Source organism: Tyto alba, unplaced genomic scaffold, assembly GCF_018691265.1.
Source record: "Tyto alba isolate M040663 unplaced genomic scaffold, T.alba_DEE_v4.0 Super-Scaffold_9, whole genome shotgun sequence".
In the NCBI taxonomy this organism is placed as follows: domain Eukaryota; kingdom Metazoa; phylum Chordata; class Aves; order Strigiformes; family Tytonidae; genus Tyto; species Tyto alba.
The window spans coordinates 9784221-9808737 of NW_024881330.1; the positions used below are offsets into that span (position 1 = coordinate 9784221).

Here is a 24517-nt window from a genome sequence, read left to right on the forward strand (position 1 = left end):
CAAAATGATCCTGTTTTCCTTGGAGGATAATGGAGAAACTTTAATCTTTCTGCCCCAAATCCAGAATATCTTGGTGATTAGAGCATCCTCCCAAGTAGTAGAAATTCAGGGCTCAACAAAGGGATCATGCTTGTCACTCCCGAAGTGAGAACATTGACCTGTTACTGCTGGAACCTGTTATGAAAAATTCATAATGCCTCACCACCAATAGCCATTTTTTTTGAGCTGACAACATCATCAGTATGTCTGAAATAGACCTCAGATGCCTCCTGGAAGGTCCTACATGGCAGATAGGCAGTTAGCGCAGGCAAAGCCTGGAGGTTTGGGATTTGCCTCTACATTTAAGCAGACTAAGTAGAATGTTATTTAAATTGTTCTCTTGAATGGATAAATCCCATTTAAATTTACTTTTAAGCACGTTGGTGCTATTTTGGATATCATCTTTGAAATATACTTCTGCAGAGTATTCCAATGGCTTCTTAAGTCCACTCCCATCCAGCAGAAACATTTTGAACTTTAAAATATTTTAAACATTGTTACATACAAGCACTATCCAAAATATGACTACATATAAAAGTGATTTTTTGACTTAGCATAGATGATAGAATATGTGTTTTCCATCATAAATTTATTCTATTTTGTTGTCTAGATTTTACAGCTTTACTTGTTGATATTATTGGAAACTCCACCAGTTATCTCACAGAAATATTCAAATCTTCTTCTATTCTTTCAGGTTTGCATTTCCTTTTAACATTTATTATTGTCTTATTTATCTGATTTACTCCTGGTATGGAATCAAGTATAAAAATATGTATAAAAGCCTATTACTCTCACTCAGCAGCATTTTTCTTGCAAAGCATGGACTGCAGGTGTAAACAGTCTCCTTAGAGAAACAAGAAACAGATAATATGTATATATATAATATAGAGACATATACGTTTCTATGAGCAGTTATGTTTTGTTTGAAAGTTTGGTGAATTATTATTAAATACTGGTATCTTGGGGAATAATGATTCCCAAAGAATAATTATGGGCTATAATATCTGAAGAATTTTTTTGCATGTAAAAATACTTGTAATTTAGAATTTTAATTAGATAGAAACATTTTCCCTGGAAATATTAGTATTTGGATTTGATGCTGGTTCAAGTTCTTTGTCAATAATCAGATCAGGAAAATATTTGGCCAGCTGCAGTAGCTACATGACATTCTGTGTTTGTGTTTTCAACTGTTTAAGATAATATCATATAATGAAAACTGGTAACAATGAGCTGGTTTACATTTTTTTGCCTTTCAGTTCGTCAGAGCAATGATTCAGATTGTATCTACATCTGTGTGATGACAGGGCAGACAGGTAAAAGTTAAAACTATTCCACCTCAAAATATTGCCCTATTTATTCTCAGTGATGACTTATACTAGAAACAAGCCTTTCTTGATATTTGTAAGCATTTCTATGTGCAGGGAGAAATGTCTCTGACTTTTGGGAAACGCTAGAGAAGTCTCCTGTTATTAATTACACATTTTCCAGTAACACATCTTCTGACCAGGGTAAGTACATCCTGAAGAATAAAAGGAAACAGCAACAACAACGAAACCACATCCAGGTAGCACTTGCAATGAATATTTAATCTTCATAGTGTAAAAATATTTTAAAGTATTATTTGATATTTCTATTAATATATATGTACATATTATATAATTTATTCTTATTAATCTGGAATAATATTTGATAGTATTTTGTGTATTATAATTTTTATATTATAAATATTAGTAAAATTTACAAACTTAAAGTTAACTTCCAGTGGAGGAATGAACAAAACTTCTTAGGATGAGAGCTTTTACAGAGTTCAGCAATGGACTGGGGAGACTCCCTGATGCTCTTAATCCAAATGGGTACCTTCCTTAGCTCTCAGCACAAATTATCTCCTACTTTTATGTGAGTTGCCCTCAGAAAGGAGCTGAATATGTTCATTCAGTGTGCTACATGGCTCCTCCACCCAAAACTGTTTTGCCAGGTTGAGCTGCACTTCACGTGCTCACCTCTCACTGCTGCCCATGACTATTTCTCATTTTCAATGCTTGATTAAACAGGGAGATAGTGAAATCAGTGGCAAGTTTACCTGTGCTGAAAGCTGTAGGATGCTTTGCTCCTGTTCAAAAATAAAAGAACCGAACCCAAAAAACAAAGACACTTTGCCAAAGTTTAGTTTAATTAAAAAAAGGCAACATGCTTTCTGTTACACCAGAGCCTGATTTCTTCCCTTTTTATCACACAATACACGATGCATGGTGAGCATTCTAACCCTATCTTCTCATACCTCAAAGACCTAGATTTGATTTTTTCAAGTTTCATGAATTTACAAGAAGACCCAAACAAAACAGTGGATCCATCAGCAGAACAAGTGTGGACATTTAAAAGTGAGCAAATATTGTCAGACCTAAATTTATATTATCCTTTATTAACGTCTTGATGAGTGATCATGTATGTTTGTTGCACAGAGCTATGACGTTGAACTGCAATTACAGAGTAAGATAAAAGTTTGTCCAAAACAACAGAAGATCAGAACAGTAATGCACTGAATAGCTGGGGGATAGAAAAAGGATAGAAAAAGATAGAAAAGCCGCTTTATTAGAAAAAATAGTTTTCTAAAAAGGCAGAGAAGTAAAGAAAAAATAGTTGTTGGTTTAAACTAAAAAAAACCCCAAAAGATTGTTTAAACGGTTTCCTCTCCTTTTTTATTGCATTTTTTTTTTCTGTATTTTTCTCTGTCTTTGACTTTGCATGACGATAGTTGCAAATAACTGAGCATTTCATAAACTTCATTGCATTTAGCTTCACCACAGGGCTACAAGATAGAAAAATGTTAGTCTGCTTCATTTTGAAAGTCAAAGCAAGACTTCACACTTGCTTGCATGTAGTAGAAGCCAAGAGAAATTCAGACCTTGACTTCATACCTCTTCGTCACTGCTGCTGCATCTCTCTACAATATTATAGTTTCTTTTTTTATTTATGAAAACTTGCACATTAAAATTTCCTCATTAAAAGTTCCAAACATTATTGACACTCCTCATGTTTCCATATTTAAAATGAAATGGAGATGTGGCCGCTCACCTGCCAGGGGATCACTCAAAGAGTAGATGGGATTTTCTGGGTGTGTTTTAGATATTATTGTGCCCCAGTGTGTTACATTCGTTGCCGCCATGGGGCACCAGCATCCACAGCACGCTGCTGGTGCCCTCCATCTGTCTCCATCTCTCCTGCTTCTCCAGATACCAGGAGCCCTCTTGCCCTGAAAGGGGAGGAAACCCCCACCACGAGGTTCCCACCATGGCTAAAGACGGTTGGAGTGAAAGGATCAGAGTTTCCACCACCGCACGTGGACACTGCCAGACCACGAGGCACAGCCAGACCCCCTCTGACTTCTGAGGGGAGCTTGGCCCCATCACCAGCCCTGCAGCCCAGCCCTGGTGAGTATGGAGAGGAGGACTGACACCCATTTTACCCCACTAGCAGTGGGGTTTGGCCAAAAGATGAAACCACATGTCTGAGGTTGAGGTTGGGACACCCTTTGGGGAGACACACTCTAGGTCACTAATGAGTAGACCTTTTTGCTGTAGAAGTGCTCAATTCAGTTATAGAGTCCATCTGTAGTTTTGTACCCTTTGGGGAAAAACTAAGCCTTGCTCCTCACAGACACCGCATCCACCCAGGTCTTCACTCACATTTTGCTCCAAATATAATGAGCAGACTTGTGAGAAAGCAATATAGAGACACTTCTCTTGGTCTTCACTAAACAGACCTTCTTTAAATCCTACCTTTCCTTAACACATGGACTGTACAAGATCTAGCAAAGAATAGCTTTTGTCCTTCCTTTTTCATCCTGACATTTTTATATGCCACTGGAAGTACTGAGTGAGGGACTCTGGCTGTTGAGCTGTCTCATGGATAGCAGTCCTCAGTAGGTAGATAACAAATATCCAGAACGACACAAAGCATGTGTCTTTCTCTTCCAATAGCTGACATGCATACGTTTTGGATGCAGATGGCATCTCCTCATGTAACCAGCAAACTGATGTGAACAGAGCCAGGTGAGATTGATCTGGGATAATAAGAAAGTGTGTCAGATGGCACATTTATGAAATATAAAATAATACATGTAGAAACAGGTAACTGTGAATGTATTTATACATCAATGTCTATGTAAGTATGCATACGTTTTGGATGCAGATGGCATCTCCTCATGTAACCAGCAAACTGATGTGAACAGAGCCAGGTGAGATTGATCTGGGATAATAAGAAAGTGTGTCAGATGGCACATTTATGAAATATAAAATAATACATGTAGAAACAGGTAACTGTGAATGTATTTATACATCAATGTCTATGTAAGTGTTTATTAGTGGTCTGTGACTTCAGGGGTTTTTTTCTTTTCTGTTATTCTTTCAACCAACCTTCCTTTTTTTTTTTTTTTTTCAAGATGTCAAGGCAAGTTATATTCTTTTCCCTCCAGATTTGCCTTCTTCACTACTGTCTACGCCGCCCTACAGGCCTGGTGTGGCATTGAAAATTTACTCTGCTACCAGTAAGTAGCTGCACCTCATGCAGCAAAACCAGTACTATGTTTGAAAGTATATATATATGCAAATTTTCGCATGCAGAAATAACATACATGTTTACTTTACATGATATCCTATGTATATAAAACATCCAAAATGTCTAAAGGACTGATTCCATATTGGTTTGTGAATCATACACAATCACACATTCAAAATATAAATTTTACTGTGGTGATAAAATTAGCATATGTACCCCATGTGTCAATTTTAACACGGAATGGTTGTTGGAGAATCTTAAAATTCATTCATTCCAAAAGAAAGTGTCATGCTTTAAATCTCTCTATTGGTACAAATAAAATCATTAAGTCAATCCATGTCACATGATATCTCCAGAATTGCCCTGAATTTACAATACTGAAAACTTCTTCTACAGCTAAAGAAGGATCATTATTGACTAGATTTTCAAGAAACCTCAGTTCTTTCTTTTAAGCACCAAAATAAAGAAGCAGAAATTAAGAGTTAATGGAAGATAGTATGCTACTCCACTTATAAGTATCGTATACTCATGTTGGCAATAAAATTTTATTTACAGACAAGTATTTAGTAAGGGATTACATGATTTGAAATACTGGACCTGATTCAATGCCAGGAGGGGAGTCTGAACTCTGGGAGAGTCCAGCATCTTCTCTGGATACTGAGCACGTGTGTGTGTGCCTGAGTCCAGGCCATGTGCACTTAAATTTGCAAAATAGGAGCAGAGCTCAGGAGTACAACAGGAATACATCTCAGCCACAAACCCCAGTCTTGGAGACTGAAGACGACTAGTTCAGTTCTAGGTACCAGCATCATGGACACATAAAACTAGGTAAAACACACCCCATCCTGTAGACATCTTTAGTACCCCTGAGGTCCTTCCAGTCCCCATCTGGTGTCCTTGCTTCCAGTGGTCACACTGGAAAAGAAGGCACCTGTCCAGTTGAGCAGCAGACAAGGTACAGCTGAAGTTGCATGTATGTCACAGTTCTTGATGATACGCTGGTCATTAACCTGGTAGTTAAGGAAGTAAATTTGAGGGATATGTTGGTGTGTATGTTCCAGAATTGATACTAATAAGGAAAGCATGTCAGTAATACTATAATTTCATATTGCTGTTGTATTTGAAGGGAAGATCCAGACTGCCTGTTCAGGCATCCAGACAAAATTTATGTGCCTACAGTCCGGACTCTGATTATGATTATCTCCTGTTCAGTGAGGCATAATCTTTTTAGGGAGAGAAGATAAATTTGGTAGCTACCACTGAGGTCAGTGTGAAAACTCCTGAAGTGCCTGAAGCTGGGGCAATGCTTCAGTCAGTGGGGCAACTCTGATCCAGTGCTCAGCTCAAGACTAGAAAGGAAAAATATGGTCCGCACTTTTCCAGAATAAGCAGATGGTTCAATTCCAGGGTTTCCCAGCACTAGGGCTGGGTCCTGACAGTTTGACTGCTTCAAGCTGTGATGGAGCTTTTGGCTCATGGGACGCTCTGGGAAGAGGTTGTCCTTGGTCCCCCCATTGAAGTTGACTCTGCTGCTACCACAAATGAGTGGGAACATGAATCCTGATGGATGGTGAGGACTGCTAGAGGGAATTTTAGAAATCTGTACCTCAACTGCTTGTGTTTCTGTGTAGCAACTGTCTAAGAGAAGCATAGACACTGGATAGTGGACTAAATTGCAGGGGTCTTCAGTATCATTTGGACTTGATATTATAGATAAAACCAGAAGAGTTCAAAGAACTAAAATTCCAGTCAAATAATATTTTTTCAAAGGTCTGTTTGGACATGTAGGAAATAGAACAACAACAACAACAAAAAGATAATATGAGCAAATAAAGGCCTGCAAATTCTGAAGGATGGTAGGTGAAGAGAGCAAAGAGAAATGCTGGTTATATGGCTTGTAATTGATTAGTAGGAAACTGAATCATTCTGGTATTTTCAAAGGAAATCATAGGTCTCTGGTATGGATTCTTAGTAAATCTTACTGAGAAAAAGATGCTGCTGATAGTCAGCCTGTTAAAACAGGAGAGGCAAAATGAAAAACTAAGAATCAACAACCGGTTTTTGGACAAAGGGAAACTGCAGCCTTGTGGTCCTTTGCACAGAGCAGCTTCCTAGCTTCATACAGGCAACCCTCAGGTCTCCATTTTGGGATTATTTTGAGACTTAAAATCCAAGTTCTAGTCTGGACTCCTTGCTAATCTCACCATTTCTAATGGCATTTGAAATACTGACTTCTCTCGGCTCACTGCTGAATTCCAACACAAAGTTACTTGTCTATAAAGGGTTTTTTGGCATGGATAAACATATTTGAGTAAGATATAAAGGTTTTTTTCACAGATCTTCAAGTTTTCTGTCACTAGGAATAATCACATAGTAGATGTCATTTACATTTTGCTTTGGTTTTGTTATTGCTGACTATTGCAACAATCCAATACCAGGATCCAGTGCTGTTACATTTTGTAACTTTTGCTGATCCTGATCAGGGTTTTCATAGTTCTCAGTCCTGTTCTTGTTGGCAGAGTTTATCAGCATATGTTGTGTTGCTTGCCTTCTTTCTTTCCTTCCTTTTTATTTTTTTTTCCCTACTCATATTATTAGAAAATAAAGTATTTGATAGTATACAACTCAGTAGGGCATATGTTTTCAGAAGTAAATAGTTATCAGAGTTAAAAATACTGACCATGAAAAACAAAGCCTGACAGTATCATCAAGTGATCATACTAACACAAGTCCTATAGAAAGGCTGTGTCAGGGAAGAGGGGGAGGAAGATACTGCCTGGGAGACCTGAGAAAACTGCAGTAGAACACTATCTGCTGAGACATATTTCCAAGGAGAAGACTCATTGGTCCTGAGTCAAGGAGCAGTTCATGATGCTAGAGGCTTTTAAACCATGGGGATAGGAAGCCAAATATATATATTTTTTGATCTTTCTCTTATTTTACTTCTGTTTAAAGATCTCAAAATACCAGAGTCCTCATCTTACCCTGCCATGATGTACATTGTTACGTTGTCTGCATGAAGAAAATGAGTCCTATCATATCACATGAATATAGTTTTCTAGAATTTATGATGAACAAGGTCTTGGATCTTGTCTTGACTGGGAGCAGAGGAATATGCTAATGTAATTCTAAACCATCAAAAAATCTGCACAAAAACAAAGTTCTCTGCATGTCTTGTTTGCTTTGGGTGAATTTGACTTTAGGATTAAATAGCAGCCAGTCAACTGGAAGTTGCTGGAGTGTGTGACTGGACTTCTGGTGTGCACAGTCCTGAGTTTGTTCATGTGCCAATTGTTGTCTGGTGGGCAGTGCTATAGACCCTGGAGAACATAGGACTGGGAATGAGCCCATTTTGAAGAAACATGGATTTCAATGAGATCGAGAGAATCACTAAATACCTCTCTATCAGAAACCACGATGACAGAAGCTACCTGTATATATCAATCATGCATTTGGGGAAATAAATTGAACAGTGGGATCACAAAGCAATGAAGGACATCCACAATGTTCTGAAGACTGAGATATTATTCCAAGAACTCATTTCTTAAATCACAAATGTGGATGACAACTAGCAAAATATGCAAGTGTGCATATTAGAATATGCAGGGAGGGATGTGGTAAATCTGAATTATTCACAGTAGCCATAACATTGCTTTTCACTGGCAGCAAAATTTAATCTCAGAGTCAGAGAGATGTGATACTGAGTTAATATTGGAAAGGTCTGTTTACTACAGCAAGAATTGGTCAATTATCTGCTTGTGACAGTAACATGATAATTTCAAATAGACAAGAACAAAGCTCTGCACAGGGAACTGTGGTTCCTTCATTTTCTGACTTCTTTTGACTGACTTAATTTCTTAGGAAAGAAAATTATTAGAAAAGAAAGTTCTGAAATAAATTCCTATCTTTTTTTTTTTTTTTAAATTTCAATCCAAATCAGTAAGAATTTATGAATTTAATGCAAAACCCACATTTCACAGTAGAAATTTATTACAGAAGAGATATAAAACATTACTACTAAGCTCTGAAAACTTTAAGTACAATATGTTGTGAGTATACTGTCCAATCTAAGTCAATTTAAATACAACATTAATTGAAAGAGAATTTCAGCATTACATAAATATAGTATTATATAAATTCAGCATTAATTTAAAATTAAGTGATTGTCAAAAATAAAAACAAAAGCAATTTAACTTTCAGCTTTTTTATTTGACTTCTCCTTCCCACATAAATGTATCCAAATTGAAATTGCAGTCATTTAATTTACATTTAATTAAAGCTGAATTTCTGCTCTCAAAACACATAGTTTGAGTAAGGCATTTAACACCTGTTAGAGGGATAGCAAGTAGCCACTTCTGTGGAGATGGAGATTTGTTGGAAGGTGGCTTGTAGCAAGTTTTAATTATTCACAGCAACTCTAACATTACTTTTCATGGACACTTTATATTAAAACTTCATTGCCTCATGATCTGATATTTTATCACTAACACGAAGAGTATTTATTAAAGCAATAAATATTTAATTTTTAATTGACATTGAATGGAAAAAAAATAAAGGTATTTCAAATGCTCTTAAGTGGACAAAGCCCTCTTGCTCATCCCTAACTAATTATACCTGTTATTTGTGTAGTGCCTTTGACACACAACTGTTTTTCAGAGAGGCCCATGAGTTTGGGAGCTGCAGGTGTCTGGCCATTACTCCTACATGACTCCTGCTACCTTGGGCAAGCCCTGGCAGAAGAGAAATAGTTTCATAACGATCTCTTTCAGGTTGGCAAAGCCTTTATTTCCCTTCTGCCCATGAATGCCATTTTATATTAAACTTCTTGTCAGCACTAGACGACTCAAGATTATTTCAACAGAACTTCATTAGTCCAATTTTAACCTCTGTAATCTCTCCTATCACATAACATAAGATGGCCCAAAGCTATAAAGCATATGAGACGTGAACCTGGAAATGCAATTACACTGTCTAAGGGGATTATACTCTGCAGGTAAGGCAGTTTATCTACACACGACCAAAGCCTGATGCTAGTTACACAAATGGAAAAAAACAGTTGACAACCACACTGCAGCTGCCTTCACTCTGCACATTCGGGCTCTTCCACCCCAATGGGTCCATGTGAGGGGGACACCCACATCATGAAAAATGTACCCTCTCACTGCTTGGTCCCTGGTTATCTTTTCAGAGCCCCAGCATGGCATTTTCAGGGATGTCTCTTTAATTTTCAGAGTGTTAGTGTAGGGGACACATCTCTTTGGAAGGCTGGCTGTGTGCAGGGGACAACACGATGTGTGTGCAGGCAGATCCCCACGGTCAGACGTGAGGGCTTGCAGGGCAGGCAGACTCATTGCAGCAACCCAAAGTGTGTCCTCACACACAGCATCTCCTCTTCAGAGTATGGTTATTAAGGAAAGGTGGTTACACACCTATTTTAGCCATGCTCTAGTAGACTTTTAGTATATTGTAAATGCTGTGGCTTTTTTTCCTAGCTTTTTCTTTGATTCTGACGCATCGTAATATAACTGTTACCTAAGGTGCAAGATGATATGTGACAGTTAATGGCTTGAAGAAGACAAGTCTATGATAAATGTTAGGTTCTTCTCTTAATAGGATGAAGAAAAGCCCTGAAAAACTGAAAATGGCTTCAATTTTGCCTTACAGTTTCTCATTTTCCCCCATTTTCACCTTGCCTTCTTTTCTCTTTTCTATAACAGAAAGTCTAAAGAGAGATTGTATTTGACACTGAAAAACCACATAGCAATTCAGGATTTTGTTATAATCTGCCATCACCTATTCAATAGTATTGCTTTCTCTGCAGTCTGGCACAGCTGCAATTGCTGGCAGGATTAAATGTTTGGTGTGCAAATGTTTATCTCTTGTTGCTGACTGCAGAAGATTCAATGAATAGAGTAAACTAGATATTTTCCCTTTTAGTTGGCCAAGAGAGTGGAAGAGGGAGTCCCTCCCCAGGCACACCATTTCCCTGCATTTTTCTTAAGTTAAAATAATATAATGGTGTTCACTTGCAGGAAAAAACACTGATTAACCAGCTGCCTCCTGGCAAACAAATAGTAAAATGGAGAAATTATTCCTACATTCCTCTCAGTGCAGGGAAAAATTGACCTTTTCTCCTCCAGTTACTTTTCAGTTTTGATGAAACCTGTATTTTTGCAGAGGATCTGTACCAGTAACAAAAAAAATGGGCTGAAATTAGCTGATTATTCAAGTCACTAAGAGCAAGAAGAGGAAAACCAATGGTGGACAGAGAGATGGACAGAGAGAAAGCCATGACCTCTGCATAAATCATATTTTTTTTGTTAACGAGGCTAAAAAAAATGTTGGCGAAAGCAATGACAGTCTGTTTGTTTGTTATATCAGTCATATTTAATCTTGGATTCAGATTTCAAGGGTGAGTGTAGGGAAGCATATAGAACTAGAAGTGAATTTTTCATTAAAGTAGCATATGCATATAAAAAATATTAAATATAGTAACTGTACAGTGCTGTTCTTTGTCTTGCTGTTTTGCAATGTGGAAAACTGATGCTTCAGTGGCAACTGAGCCTCCACCTAAGCAGGTAACAATAAATAAATTCCATCTTTACAGTTATTCCTTATATTTGTGATAAATAAAAGCAACATGGTTTTAAGTAACTAACCAATTATTACAAATAATAAAAAAAATAACAGATTATTTGTGCTTTCACTCAAGTAACTGTCAGGCTATGGGTTATTTTCTTTTCAATTATCTGCCTCACTCAGATTTCATTTTAAGATACCTGCCTGATCTTATTAATCTACATGTTTCTCATAGCCCAGATAAAACACTGGAAGAAATGTAATGGGACAAGTCTTTGAATTAGTTCAGAGTTGTATTTTTTCCTAGGGTGTCCACAGGCAATCCTCAAAGAGTCTCGTGCGACCTCATATCCTGTCACTCTTATAGTACAAAAGATCAATCCCTGTGTGATGGAGCTGTGTAGGTTTTTTCAGCTGTGCCTCTGTGTCGGTCAGAGAAGATATTCAAGAACAGAAGCCATGAGGTAAAACCTGGCACTAGTTTCTCCCTCTCTGCTTAAAATACCCCACTGGGATTATTTCAAATGACAACTTTCAATCACCATTGTTTATTTTTGAGAGTCTGTGGCTACTGTATGAGACCCAAACGGGTCCTCAGTGCACCGATCAATACCTGATCTGGTTTTCAGTATTCAAACTATGTGAATAAAGCTCAACCGAATTTTTCCAAATGTCTAATGACATCACTGAGCTCAGAATCTAACTTTTATTTCCATACTCAATATTAGCAGTATGATATGCATAGAGCTGTGCTTATGAAAGATAACAAGCCACTACTCTCCTAACTTTTAACTACATTTTTAGGTACTGTGTTGAGTACTATTCCTGGTTCTTGAAAAGTGCAAGTTATGTCTGTGAAAAAGTCAAAAGAGTTTCTTACTCACACAGTAAGTATATTTTCTCTTTATATCTCTACATACCTTATTATGAAGGTATAAAAAAAAGTTTTAGATATCCAAAGTATTTTCTGTCTGTCATCAGATAGCTATTTTTTCTGATAATTATTTTTTTAAGAGACTAAAAAAAATATTATTTGACCTTCATGTATGTTTTTAATATTTTCCTCATAAAACCTCTTTTGATGACAGTTTTCTTGTGTTCTTCCAGCATTAAAACAAAAATGCCTTAAAAACATCTGTACATCAGTCTAAAGCACTGAGGAATTTTACTGCAGACTGGAAGACTGGTGGCAGCTTTAGTTGTCTCTTTCATTTCTCAGTGTAAAAATCAGGATGCAACATGTTATTTGCAAATATTTGTAACAAGGCAAGATATTAACCAGATGTAAACCTAGAAATGTGTCTTCCTCTAAGGCATTGCAAAAATAATGTGTAAAACCAGATGTATTTTATACAAGTTATGTAACTGCAATAAAAACATTGAAAGGCTTTTTAAAATTGTATTTTATAAAGGATATTTATATGGTTGGCTAATGAATGCAAATAGTTTATTCTAGTTTTATTTACAATTAAGATAAAGCAATAAAAATGAACAAATACAAAATAATTTAAAAGCAACCTGAAATACTGAAGACAAGAAGGATTTTTCCTGATGTTAAAGACATGCAGATTATTCATTATTCCAAAAAAAAGTCTCTCCTTCCTTCTGCAACTCCTCTAGTGCAGAGCTTGACCAAGGAAATATTCACACCTCTTCTATTCTTGTTCTGTAATATATTTGTGTGAGCTCACCAGGATTCATCTCCTTCCTTATATACACCGCTGGTGAACTAAAAGCCATTTCTAAAAAAGGAAAGACAAATTACACAATCTTGTATTCTGTTACACTGCAGTAATACGATGCTACAATTAACCCAAAATATATCATCAAGACATTAATATTTCAAAAAAAGATTATTTGCACCACAGCTGTTTGCACATTGATGTTTCACTGAAGAGATATGTGTTCAAAGTAGTATAAAGCCAAAGAGAAAGGTGGTACTGTAAGGAATGTTGCCTCCAGGGAGCAGTGGGACTGAGCAGCCCCCTTCCAAAATACATTTCACTGTTGTGCCTAATAGCATGATGGAGACAGAAGCATTTCTGTCATATCAAAGATCAGGATAGATTAGAACAGTATCAATTACAGTTGATATTGAAAGTTAGGCCAGTGGAAGAAATAGGAATGTCAATACAATGAATGTTTAAATTGGAAATATTAACATGGCCATGGTACCGCAATGCTGTGAAGAGACCTCACTCTGTAGCACTTCTCCTCACCCAAGACAGGACCAGTTCTGCTGTGAAGAGCTGGGTAAATTACACCTTTGTGCAATTGTTGCTTTTAAATCTCAGGAAAACGTCCTAAAGCCTAAATATGTGATCTACAAAAAAAAAAAAAAATCTATATTTTTTCTTACATTTTTATCATTAAGTTGTCTGCAGCTCAGGAAGAAGGGCATGAGAACAAGAACATAAGGGGAGAAAACAATGGTTAAAGTCAGTTTGGCTTTCTGAGGTTGTTTAGTTTTGAATAAAAAGACAATATCAAAATAAAAATATTTTTGGAAAAGTATTCCCTTTTAAAATATTGTTTTATTATTATTTTAATGAATTTAATCAGCTCTGAGTTGTAGCCCTGATCTCCATGCTAAAGGACACTTTTATGTTTATAAGAAATCATTCTGTGTTTTTCCTTAAGGAATACAAGTCCTTCGGCAGAGTGATAACCTCTCTATAGTGCAATGAGAGGTGCCTGAGCCCTGTCTGGCACTGGAGGGGTCACAGCCATCTCTGCTCTAAGACCATGGAAAGGGATGAGAGCTACTGCTCGAGTATTTTCATGGGAAGAGAATTAGAAGATATCACATAGTTATGGGTAACTTCTGAAAGGTGCTGAGAAAGGACTAATGGTACCTGTCCTGAATGACAAACTTCTGGTTACAGTTGTTAAAGACTTACTGTTTAGATTTCCCAGGAAAATAATGAAAATTAATGAGAAAAACTACAAAATAAGAGGAATGAAAAAGCAAAGCCCCATGAAAAAAAGTGAACACATTGGCTGCCCTCAAAAAAAACCACAACTTTTTCCATATTCCAGTTTTTTCAGTCCTGCAAAGACTCTGTGCGTGTTTGGCAGAAGTACAGAAATGATGGTGGCATATGGGCAAATCAGTATCTCAGAGGACTCATGTTTATTACTATGCCTGGCCAAGGCTACTCTGATTTTCCAGGCTGAAAATGTTTGTCAAAGCACTAAAAATGCACTTAGGGCAATTCCTCGAGACTCCAACTAGAAGCACCAAAACTCACATGAAAATGAACTTTCATATCATTAAGGCATAACTTCTGCTATGTTTCACTCTTCTGTAATGTTCCTTGATAAGGCTGGTCAAAGAAATGATATGACTGAACCCTGTCCTTTTTCTGGCAACCTGTCAGTACCAAATTGATCTAGAATCACAAAATCACAAAATGGTTGAGGTTAGAAGGGATCTCTAGAGGTCATCTGGCCCATCCCACTGCTGAAGCAGGGTCACCTAGAGCCAAGTGCCCAGGACCATGTCCAGATGGCTTTGGAATATCTCTAAAAGAAGGAACGGGAGGGACACTCCGTAATCTCTCTGAGAATCCTATGCCAGTGCTCGGTCATCCTCACAGTAAAAAAGTATTTCCTGAAGTTCAGAGGGAACCTCCTGTGTTTCAGAATGTGCCTACTGCCTCTTGTCATGTCACTGGACAACACTGAAAAGAGTCTGACTCTGTCCTCTTTGCACCCTCCCTTCAGGTATTAATAAGCACTGACGAGATCCCCCGAGCCTTCTCTAGGTTGAAGAGTCCCAGCTCTCTCAGCCCCTCTTCATATGAGAGTTGCTCTGGATCCTTAATTATCTTTGTGGCCCCTCCTTGGACTGTCTCAAGTTTGTCCATGTCAACAACCCAAAACTGAACACAATACTCCATGTGTGGCCTTATCAATGCTGAGTAGAGGGGAAGAATCCACTCCCTCAATCTGCTGTCAATCCTTTGCTTAATGCAGCTGAGGATGCCCTTAGCCTTCTTTGCTGCAAGGGCACACTTCTTATTCAATTTCAACTTGGCATTCACCAGGACCCCAGGTCCTTTTCTGCCAAGCTGCTTTCCAGCTGGGTCGCTCCCAGGATATATTGGTGCACAGAGTTGTACTCCAGGTGCATAAGACTTTGCACTTCTTGTTGAACTTCATGAAGCTCCTGGTGGCCCATTTCTCCAATCTATCAAAGTCCTTCTGGATGGCAGCATGACCCTCTGGTGTATCAGTCACTCCTCCCAGCTTAGTGTCATCTGCAAACTTGTTGACGGTACGCTCTGCCCCAGAATCCAGATCATTGATGAAGGTGTTAAGCAAGATCGAACCCAGTATTGACTGCTGGTGTACACTGCTAGTCACTGACCCCCAACTAGACTTTGTGCCTCTGACCACCACCCTCTGGGCCCCACCATTCAGTCAGTTTTCAACACACCTCACTGGGGTCATTCAGCCCATATATCAACAGTTTCTCTATGAGGATCTTATGGGAGAGAGTGTAAAAGGCCTACGTGAAGACAATGTAGTTCACAGGACCTTGGAGGAGCCAAGCCTTTTGTTCAAGTATGTATTTTTACAATTATCAATTTGTTAGACTTCTCACTTCTCCACGTTAAAACTCAGTGGACAATTTGCCTTTGTTGATGGCATCTTTGAAGGGTAGCTGTGTCTGACCCTGGCAGTAAACACACCTTCCCAATGAGGAGAAGCCTACCCAAAGCTCATTGACTCAACCTTCTCCTGGATTTCACTCAGCTTTGGATCAGAGCCACCGTGGATAGACATGAGCAGACTTCTGAACGCTGAGGAATGCCAGTGTTTAAAGCTGTATAAATTTTCACTCATCTTTCATCACTGAACACTATCTCTTGCTAAGCTATTAAAGCCATATTCACATGCTCCAGAGATTTTGTGAGTGATTAGTAACAATGAGATGATTGTTGTTTAATTACAGCCAAGAGTATTAGGGAAAGTTACTATACAGTGAATGCACCTGCAGAACAGACTTCTCAGTATAGATCCTTTACATGGATGGAGCTATATTACTAAGATAGACTGTGGGCATAATGACTCTAAGGAATCTCATGGAAGAATTAATTAATAAATGTTGAAGTGGGTTTGATAAAGGCAGTGATCACATGGGTGGGGTATATATCCAGGTGGGTATAAATAACTTAGTACTGACTTTGTTGAAATCCATTTGTCCTCCATCCAACAGCTTTTGAATAATATCCCTCAAGGTAAGACTTTCTAGACGTACTCTCTAATACGGGAATCAGAAAGAAAACAATGTAGAATAAGCCATCTGGGACTGTGGTGTTGTAGACTAAAGTATAGGTAAGAGATCTGGAACAGTAAACTATAAATATTTAGACCTGTTAGATTTACAACCTTACTTCCTGATGAAATATTACAAGATTTTTTAATAGAAATGAATGCAATATTTGACCTTAGGGGAGCAGGTAAACAACAGTAGATACATATTTGAAAACTGATAAATAAATGCTTATTTATTTGGCTGAAAAAACTCTGACTTAGAAAATCATTCTAAATTCATGGTTAACTCTGATTGAAGTTCAAAATCTATCTATTATCTGTCATTTAATGAACACTAGTGTAAGGCTTTTAGCTTCAGAAGAATTCTTTACAAACATTTCTCTAAGGACATGCACATTCAGAACTTGAAGCTCTCCAAACAACATAGAGTTTATCATTAGGAAAATTTATGATACATTAGATCAGTCTCAACACAGATTAGAGTAAATATTTGACTAGAAGTGGGAGAGATTTTTGTGATGTGAAGCAAACTAAGATAATGGATTGAATTTTAACTGGGTTCAACAGAAGTTATCCCAGAACAACTCTTCATTTACACAGTGTTTCACAATATCTGCATTTAAACATAATGTGAAGAACCATTTAAACATTCTGTTGGATCAAGTAAGATGTGAAAACTGTTTGCAAAACAAAAGAAACGTAAAATACACTATTTTATTGCTAAATCGACTTTCCCTGTCTATGGCACTTTGACAGAGTCTGTTGACTCACCTAAAGCAATACCAAAATAAATATTTTTAGTCAGGTTTATAGAGAACATTGGTGAAATTTGGAGGATACATAAGGCTCATCATTGCTGTAGTATGTGCATTTACCATGATAAAGGCGAAAATTGAATTGTGTCAAACAGAAATACAACCAGGCTACAAAAGAATGATTTTCTAAGCTGGCGTCTTCCTACTCCCAGACTCAAGAGATAACATTCTGCTTAATATTTTACTTAACTCACCAGGCACACCAGTCCACTGTGTGACTTTTTCTTGTCTTTGGATTAAGCAAAAAATGATTGTAACTCTGCTGGTGTCTATGTCAATGGTGTTGTACAGTGGTAAGTAGCAATTTATTTTTATGAATTTTTGCCATTTATGCCTAAATGATATTTTAAGTACATGCATTTGGAAGCAATCCTCTGGAAGCATACTTTTTGTCCCCTCAAACCTAGTTGTCTGACACCCAAATGCACTAAGTTTATCCATGGAATTCTTATAAAATATAGTTTTCTCAGGACTTGTAGTGAAGCAAAAAACATTTTGTGGACTTAAAAATATGACCCAAAAATTACAACTTCTCTTCTGCCAACATTTCATCATTATTTAAGTCCTTTAGACTCCAAAAATGTTACAAGTTACATATAAAAAGCTTCTATTCATTAAATACATGTATATTGTCTAGAACCTCCAAACCATTCAGTGCATCCTGAAATATAACTCATGTTCAGCTAGAGCTCCTCCTTTAAATTTTACTATGAATAAGTTTTTTTCCTTCATGTAACTGTTTTGGTTTTATTGCCATGGGTGAATGAGCTTCCCAGTGATAGGAATGGGCAAACATTCAACTTTCTGCAGTCCCTACACTGCGTAGGAATGTCATTAAGAGTAGCAGTGTGCAGGAGAAGAGAAGGACTCTTAGAAGGCCTAATACCATTCCTGGTCACTCCATGGAGTTATTTCTAGAGGGAAAAGAAAGCTCAGCACCTTGGCATAGACAAATATCTGCACTGACCTACTTCAACTTCACCAGCTGCCTCTCTTTTAAGGGGCTGCATTCATTAGAAGTCAGTAAAGAAACAGATCTAACACAAAATGGGCTAAAATAAGTTGACGTAGCTGAATCTTAAGACTCCTACTATACAAATAGCTATTAGTAAGAATATTAGCATTTCCCACTTCAGTGATAGAGAATGGCAAAACACCTACACTGTTTATTCATAAAAAAATAAAGGGGTATTTAATCTCCATGTAAAGGGGACTATATATATTGATAATATCTAGTGCAGTTAGGAATATCTGGACACTCCGAAGTTTTTCTGACATAACATTTGAAAAAGATTTCACCCCAAACCTCAAAAGGCTGTGCCACAGTTTTTAGATTTTTTTTTCCCCAGTTAAGCACAATCTGAACACAAAGATTTAAAATGCTAACATTTTTATCTTTGGAGAGGATTACCAATTTATATTTATGTGGCATCTATTCTGTTGATCTCTGCTTTGAGACTGAAGCAAATGTCTGTGCATGAACTAGCATCTTTGTGAGGAGCTAATGTGATGTAACTTGAATAAATCAAATAGGTTGGGTTTGCAGCACCCTGACTTTTCCTGGCACAATCAAGGTTTCTGCTCCCCGAGGATTATAATGACTGTGTCCATGCCTTATATTATGACATTTTAATTAGCCATGATTGCAAAAAAAACCAACTGGAGGTGCACTGATGGGGTTTTTTGTAAGTTTTTTTTCAGATAACACCTCAGGAAAGCATTGTCAGAGTAAAAACATCACAGACACGGTCCAAAAACATTTTTACATGTATCTGAATGTTGAAAGAAAATCTGTAGATAAAGTATACAACTGGAAAGCCCAAGACCTGATATATCATACAGGTCTCCTCAGGACATGTGCCAAGTCATTTAGCAGGTTTTGAGAAAGGCGAGAGAAATTGACCTCTCTGGGGTCTTCTAAGGTTTGAAGGATTGACTTCTGTAGTGCAATCTTTCACTGGCTATACAGGACATTATGTGGGACCAACAGCCCCAAAAGACATGACTGCAAAAGAAGAAAATAGAATAATTCATCCATAAAGTATTTTCTTGTTGTCCCTCCCTCCACAATTTAAACAAATTTAAGAAATCTTGTTAGTAAACATTGGTTCACTGATCTTCACTTAGTGACAATTAGAAATATCATTCTTCATAACAAAAGGATTAGAATAACTAAAGGTTTACCAAGCTTCTGTCCCTGTGGTAGAGATTTTTCTTCAGGGGAACCTCAAACATTTATATGTTAATTAGGTGTGTGCAAAATAAATTTTCTAAGAAAAACTAAGTGCAAGTGAAGGATGATGGAACAATCATAACTTCCAGCAGTTCTGTAACATGGCTTTATCAATTCTCTCCTCTGTCTCATTTCAACTCAATAGGATTTGCATATTTTCCAAAATTTTGCTGAAAGGACTAAATGATCAATGGCTATTTATCCACAGACACTGAGTTTGAGCCATGGTGTTACGCAGTGTGTCAAAACCTAGCTTTAGATGCACTTGTTAGAACACGGCTTGGGGGAAGGTTGTTTGTAGAGGAAATACATGTTTTAAACCAGGTAATAAGGCGGAGTATTTCTTCAGTGAGCATGTGTACAAATGTTATTTATTTTGCAAGACACACCATTATTTCACTTGAAACCGAATTCCTCATTGCTCTCAAGCTTTCAACAGACTTCTTCCAGTCCTGTGAAAAGGTCAGCCTTTATCGAGAGACCTTTTCTGGTTTGTGAAAAGCTGTCAATTCCCCTCGGACCTGTTGCCGAGGGGCAATTGACAGCTTTTCAATTCAATGAAGGACAATGAAAGATGGATTGCTGTTCACCTATAAGCTTTTTGATATGACCAAGACTTTTAGGAAAAGAATAAGTGGAAGCAGAAAGGAAAAAGAGGAAACACCTCTTCCTACCTGCCTCAATCTCATATCCATATTCTGCCACCTAACTTGAGAAATTAATTGCTGAGGGCATATGACTGTTACCACGAACATGTTGTTCAAAAGAGTTGAAGACATCTTGAGAGGGCCTTTATATACAATAAAAAAAAAGTCCCATTTTTCCCTAATCCTTTGATGAACATAGAGTTAAGCCTTATATCTAACCTGCCCATTATTCCACTTTATTCTCTTTCACGTATATTTATTGCAGGACAGTGCAACAGATTAGCAAAACAATAGACAGTTCTTTCCCAGAATCTTTCGTAGAGAAAATGGACAGTTTTACTAATGCCAGTTATTCTGAGATATAAGCTATGCTATGAAATTAACCTTAGGTTCTTTCTTCAGTTTTTAGATCACTGAGCCAATAAATATCCTTGATTTTTTACCTCTTAAAAAAAATCAAGTTTAAATAAATCCAAAGTAACATATTCTCTTCTAAAATCATGCAGAAGATAAGAACAAGGGAAAAAAATGGGAAGGAAGAGAACAAATATTAGATTTCACCCTAATACAGGACATGGAAAACAGAAAAAAAAAATAAAAGTGTGGAAAATATACCACAGCACCTTCAAAACAAAAAAGAGATAATTAAGTTAAGAATGAAATAGTGAATAGAAGAGAGGCACTAATGCAACTGTCAATAAGAACTCAGAAAAAAACCAATCTCTTGACTTCAGATAACCCTGCTTCAAATAAGAGCACAGGGTTACAGAGTAGAAACATTGGGGACAATGAAAGTAGTTGGGCAACTAAAACAATTTTATACAGTTCTACTTATTTATTCCAGTAAATGCTACTGTTCAGAAGAGTACAGGAATACAAGGGTTAGCACATCTTCACTAGCAATACCTCAGTTTAACAGAGGACTGATTTTTAAGTTCAAGTCAATGTGACTTACAAGTATGCTTCTGGGCTTTCCTGGGTGCAGATGGAGCTAATCAAGTCTTTCATGGCTTTGATAAAACAGCTTGCTGGTGTAGGAAGGTATTCAAAAATGCCTGCAGAGTATGTGTCATAATGAACTATATGTTGTTGGTTTGGCTTTTTTGTTTCTTGTTTTTAAATCTTTTTCTTCTCAAATTTGTTTGCTGAGGTAGGTGGCCAAGAATTGGAGCCACCAGCATTCCTGCCAGAGCTTCTTAACACACCTGAAAGAATCTTGAGTAAGAATGGTTTAAGTTTTACTTTCTACAATGTTGCATGACAGTAGGGAATCACTCGTACTCCAGAAGCATTGCAGACAAGTGTGCTGTTAGCTAAGAACTCATCTCAAAATAGTTTAACAACTGAAGAAAGACCAGGGGCAGTCTGGGGACAGTACTTGACATTTATTTTTTAAAAAAGAAGTGTGATTTGTTTGTTTTTTCATTTAGGCAATGCCACATTCTTCAATGGAGTCTTTCAAAATGTGGAAAGTGTTGCAATATTTTTTGGTAAGTATGTGTTCCAGTTGTACTCAAGCACTGAATAGAAATCCCATGGAGTTTGATTTTGTTTATATTGAAAAGGAACAGGGATTGTTGAGGCTGTATTTTTCCCCAAAGACTAATATAATACTAAATACTGCTGAGTGCCAAGCATTGTTCAATGTCCCTGCGTTAGTGACTTGTTTAGGCTCTGCGTTCATCACCCATGTGTGACCTACACCTAGCTCACCTCCACTTACCATGCATTTTGTGTCTGCTCTCTTTCCAGACTGCCTGGGTTCTCACTTCACCTGGTTACAGTCCATCTTCACTAACTTCCCTGCCCTGCTCAAGTTTGTGAACAAAATGAAGTGTGCTACTGGTTTTTGTCCCAGGGATTTTGAAGATTATGGTTGTTCTTGCCGGTTTGAGATGGAAGGACTGCCGGTGGATGAAGCTGATGAGTAAGTCTTATCCATGATATCTCCTCTTCTGCCCCGACTGTCTGTCAGTGCCTTTGTGCTGTTGACCCAAAGCATAACACTTAACTAAATGATTTAAGGACAGTTATAAAAAAATAGAAGAACTACCCAGAGGTTAAGTCAGTCCCACACCATCCAGCTCTGTTTTATCTAGTCATCACTCACTTACAACCTAAATATCTGATATGACCTACAAAAGATAACTTTCACTCTGGTTTATCAGTACTTTCCTGTGTTATTCCTTCCTGCTAGTGAGCACTATCTTTTTGATAGGACAGTTTGCTGTATCAGTTGCCTTACAGCGTGGCTTGGAAACAGATGAAGTCAAGGCAGTCATAATCTACAGTATGTGATGATCCACTTGCTTCTTTTTTCTCATAGCTTGAAGTCTTCATTTCCCCAAACTGTGATGTGCAGAAATACTCCCATCCTACAGATAAAAACAGAGCGCCCTACACCTGCATATAATTCCACCAGTGCAACTCTGGTGGCACAGCTGGTTTAAACTGGTTGCAAACAGTGGTTATTAATGCCATAGACCAACTAGACACTATACCCAGCTCGTTGACATATCCTACCCAGAGGTCTCTCAATTCTGAATTGGCCTTCATGAACAAAACCATATTCATTTCTTTGTACTGGCGAATTCTGTCTTACACTTAAGTCAGTGCCAAACTGGAGGGCCTGTTAATAAGGTGAGTGGGAGAGCATTAATTTGAGCAGTTTAGTGGGTTTCCAATCTTACCAAACTGTCAGTATTGTGAGCTGTGTAATGCACCAGCAATATAAGCTTATCATGGACTATAATGAAAATGTTGGTATCTGAGGGGGGATTTAAGCATTGACAGAATCAGTTTACAGCTGAGTATGACTTTAAGTGGCAGTTAGGAGGTTAGGTAGATCTTGCCCTGAATACCTGTGTATATCCTGAGGTTGTAAGACACTGGAGCATCCAGGCACAGAGAAGAACAATGTAGCTCAATGGCTCTTCCCAGTACCATGCACTAGGAACAAAACCATCCAAACTCCACCTTGTGCTTTGGAAGGAAATTGCCCCAGACACTGACTGGGATAGTGAGAAAAAAACGTAATCCTGGGCCAGAACAATCAAATGATTGTTCACTTATACCAGCAGGAGGTGTGAAAATAAAATAAAATAGACTCAAGATCCATCCATGTCTAAATAGAAAAAAGTTTTCCCAACAATATAATGTAATGTAGTCATTCCCTGAGTGAAGGCAGCAATGGCTCAGAAAGGGCTAGTGCCCGTAGCTAGATGGAAATTAATTTATTCATTTTCCAGCATTTTTTTTTTTTTCTTGCTACTGGAAAAAAGCCATGGGACTTCTTAGGAAAATTTTTATGAACAATCACGATGATATGCTGAAACGAGAGCTCAATTCAGTTCAATGGATTGATATCCAAAAAGCTGAGCACCTGGGATTTCACTTCACTCAGCTTCATTTTAATGCAGAACAGCATAAATACAGAAACAGCAGAATGATCTCTCAGATGTCTCATCCTGAGAAAGGTCCAGAGAGTCACTTTGTGTTTACAAATTGGTTAGCAGTCCTGCAGTGAGCTTTCCTTAGCAGCATGGCAACCCCACTGCAGTTTGCAGCAAATGGAGACTGATTATTGTTTCACCACTGACACAGGTATGCCGTTGGCTCAAGAGAGCCTCCAAACAGGTGGCTGCTATGTGTCTTTCTCAGACACAGTTCCCACAGTATTGCATTTTTTTTTCATTATCTTTATTTCATAGAAACTAGTTTTGCAAACCTTAGGTTTCATCACTGCAATTTCTGTTCCATAAAAAAGGGATTAACATTTCACTGTAGGTTTCTGAGGCACTGGAAAATGCTTGTGCTCATAAGGCCAACCTTTTCCCATTTCCAGAGTAGCTAATTGTCATATCTGAATTAGGAGCCTAGCCTACCTTCAAAGTCCATAGGGAAAGAGAAACATGTCCAGAGGACAATCCATATCATACAATCCCCTGCTCCCAAAGAGAAGGTAAGTAAATTTTCTGACTGTTGCCGTAAGTGTTGATGTAACTATGATGCACTAAACAAAAACTGCAGGGAGTTTGTATCAGACTAATTATGCAGTTAGAGGAGCATTCAGGTGCTGACTCCTCACTAGACCTCAGGCAGAGACAGAAGTGAGTCTTGAGACATTTTATCAGCTGGATGTTTAAAGCCCTGTTCCTGATGGAGCTGATAAACTTCAGCCTCGTTTCTGAAACTGCACAGTAGCATTTGTGATGCTGAGGAACCATCAGGGCCTCTCTGCTGAATGTTCTATGCCCTCACCTTTATTCAATACATTCCTGCAGTCTCCTAGACCAGGTTAAAGCAGAGAGCAAAAACATTAACAGGCAGCACAGACACTGGAGTACAAGAAACTGGGCTTTGAAATT

General features: G+C 37.8%; 1 protein-coding gene across 1 annotated transcript in view; it reads left to right on the forward strand.

The window, feature by feature from the left end:
• The first annotated feature begins 1307 nt into the window (after nucleotides 1-1307).
• Nucleotides 1308-24517, forward strand: part of LOC104368698 (otoconin-90) — a 37503-nt gene continuing 14293 nt past the window's right edge. Inside the window, exons 1-11 of the mRNA XM_033011761.2 lie at nucleotides 1308-1352; nucleotides 1461-1547; nucleotides 2325-2417; nucleotides 3270-3467; nucleotides 4511-4582; nucleotides 11480-11636; nucleotides 11977-12059; nucleotides 17468-17563; nucleotides 21305-21370; nucleotides 21581-21640; nucleotides 21903-22077. Coding sequence (XP_032867652.2) covers nucleotides 1337-1352; nucleotides 1461-1547; nucleotides 2325-2417; nucleotides 3270-3467; nucleotides 4511-4582; nucleotides 11480-11636; nucleotides 11977-12059; nucleotides 17468-17563; nucleotides 21305-21370; nucleotides 21581-21640; nucleotides 21903-22077 — 1103 coding nt within the window. The 5' untranslated portion in view covers nucleotides 1308-1336. The remainder of the gene's footprint in view (nucleotides 1353-1460; nucleotides 1548-2324; nucleotides 2418-3269; nucleotides 3468-4510; nucleotides 4583-11479; nucleotides 11637-11976; nucleotides 12060-17467; nucleotides 17564-21304; nucleotides 21371-21580; nucleotides 21641-21902; nucleotides 22078-24517) is intronic.